Source organism: Rutidosis leptorrhynchoides, chromosome 4 (genome assembly GCF_046630445.1).
Source record: "Rutidosis leptorrhynchoides isolate AG116_Rl617_1_P2 chromosome 4, CSIRO_AGI_Rlap_v1, whole genome shotgun sequence".
NCBI lineage: Eukaryota > Viridiplantae > Streptophyta > Magnoliopsida > Asterales > Asteraceae > Rutidosis > Rutidosis leptorrhynchoides.
This window is the reverse complement of record NC_092336.1, coordinates 248,108,802-248,110,804: the sequence shown is the minus strand read 5'-3', so window position 1 is coordinate 248,110,804 and position 2,003 is coordinate 248,108,802. Positions and strand designations below refer to the sequence as shown.

At 32.6% G+C, this 2,003-nt stretch overlaps 1 protein-coding gene across 1 annotated transcript; it reads left to right on the top strand.

Moving 5' to 3' along the window:
* Positions 1-1,139: 1,139 nt before the first annotated feature.
* LOC139841542 (uncharacterized) lies at positions 1,140-1,777 on the top strand. The gene is made up of 2 exons (XM_071831752.1): positions 1,140-1,178; positions 1,256-1,777. Exons 1-2 carry the CDS (start codon positions 1,140-1,142, stop codon positions 1,775-1,777), a joined length of 561 nt encoding a protein of 186 aa, XP_071687853.1.
* Positions 1,778-2,003: the final 226 nt, after the last annotated feature.

Below are 2,003 nucleotides of genomic sequence, written 5' to 3'. Positions count from 1 at the left end.
GTTTTCATGTAAATAAGTCATGAATGATTACTCATATTTTTGTAATTTTATGAGATATTTCATGCTAGTTGCCAAATGATGGTTCCCACATGTGGTAGGTGACTCACATGGACTGCTAAGAGCTGATCATTGGAGTGTATATGCCAATAGTACATACATCTAAAAGCTGTGTATTGTACGAGTACGAATACGGGTGCATACGAGTAGAATTGTTGATGAAACTGAACGAGGATGTAATTGCAAGCATTTTTGTTAAGTAGAAGTATTTTGATAAGTGTCTTGAAGTCTTTTAAATGTGTATGAATACATATTAAAATACTACATGTATATACATTTTAACTGAGTCGTTAAGTCATCGTTAGTCGTTACATGTAAATGTTATTTTGAAACCTTTAGGTTAACGATCTTGTTAAATGTTGTTAACCCATTATTTATTATATCAAATGAGATGTTAAATTGTTACATTATCATGATATTATGATATATAATATATCTTAGTATGATATATATACAGTTAAATGTCATTACAACGATAATCGTTACATATATGTCTCGTTTCGAAATTATTAAGTTAGTAGTCTTATTTTTACATATGTAGTTCATTGTTAATACACTTAATGATATATTTGCTTATCATTTAACATAATTAACCAAGTGTATCAATATCTTAATATGATTCATATGTACCTAGTAAAACGCTGTTATAACGATAATCGTTATATATATATCGTTTTCGAGTTTCTTAATTTAATAGTCTCATTTTTATGTATATAACTCATTGTTAAAATACCTAATGAGATACTTACTTATAATAAAATCATGTTAACTATATATATAACCATATATATGTCATCGTATAGTTTTTACAAGTTTTAACGTTCGTGAATCACCGGTCAACATGGGTGGTCAATTGTCTATAAGAAACCTATTTCAATTAATCAAGTCTTAACAAGTTTGATTACTTAACACGTTGGAAATATTTAGTCACGTAAATATCAATCTCAATTAATATATATAAACATGGAAAAGTTCGGGTCACTACAATAAATGGTGCGGCAACGAGACTCTTGCTACACGTTACAATCGGTTGTATCACTTAGACGTTAATAAGAATGATACCATTGCCGATACATTGAGAAATGACGAGTGGCGTTGGACATGGTCGAGGGAAGTCATTGGTAGTCGGAAAGATCAATTGGTCACGAATCTTCTCAATGACATCTGAGATGTTCATTTGTCTAATCGTGCGAACCAGTGGACTTCACCCCTGGCTTCAGATGGTATGTTCACAGTGAACAAATACGGAGATTACATGGATCGAAAAATACTTCCTTCGACTACAACGAAAACGTGTTGGTTTAAGTTTGTGCCTAGAAAAGTTAATGTGTTTCTGTGGAGATTTAGACTCGATTTATTGCCGGTTCGGTGGCTCATCTCAGCTAAAGGTATAGAAATTCATTCGATTGTATGCCCGGTTTGCAACATCGGGGTGGAAACTAGTGACCATTTATTTTTCGGGTGTACTTTGGCTTTAGATCTTTGGCGTAGGCTACGGATGTGGTTGAATTATGCTATGCCGACTTTCTCTTCATGGGACACGTTCATTTTATGGATCGAAGGCGTTCATTTATCTAATATTCAGAAGAAAAGAGTCACTGCTTCTGTGGTTACCCTCCTGTGGGCGATGTGGCGCTATCGGAATGGTGTCGTTTTCAACGATGTTTTTTGTAATAGGAATAGTCTTTTTGATTTAATTAGATTATTGTCTTTTCGTTGAATTAAAAATTAGGGTCATCTAGTGTCTAATTGGAACTCATTGCTTGCTATTCCGTTGTAATTCTCTCTTAGCGTCTTGCTAGGGAGCGTTTTTTCTTTTATTTAATTATTCTTTGGCCGTAAAAAAAATTAATGTATTGCTCCACTACAATAGTGTTAAAATTTTAGTATGATTAGTATTTCTATTATTTCAAGTTCAGTACATCAATATTCATAAAATGTATAAT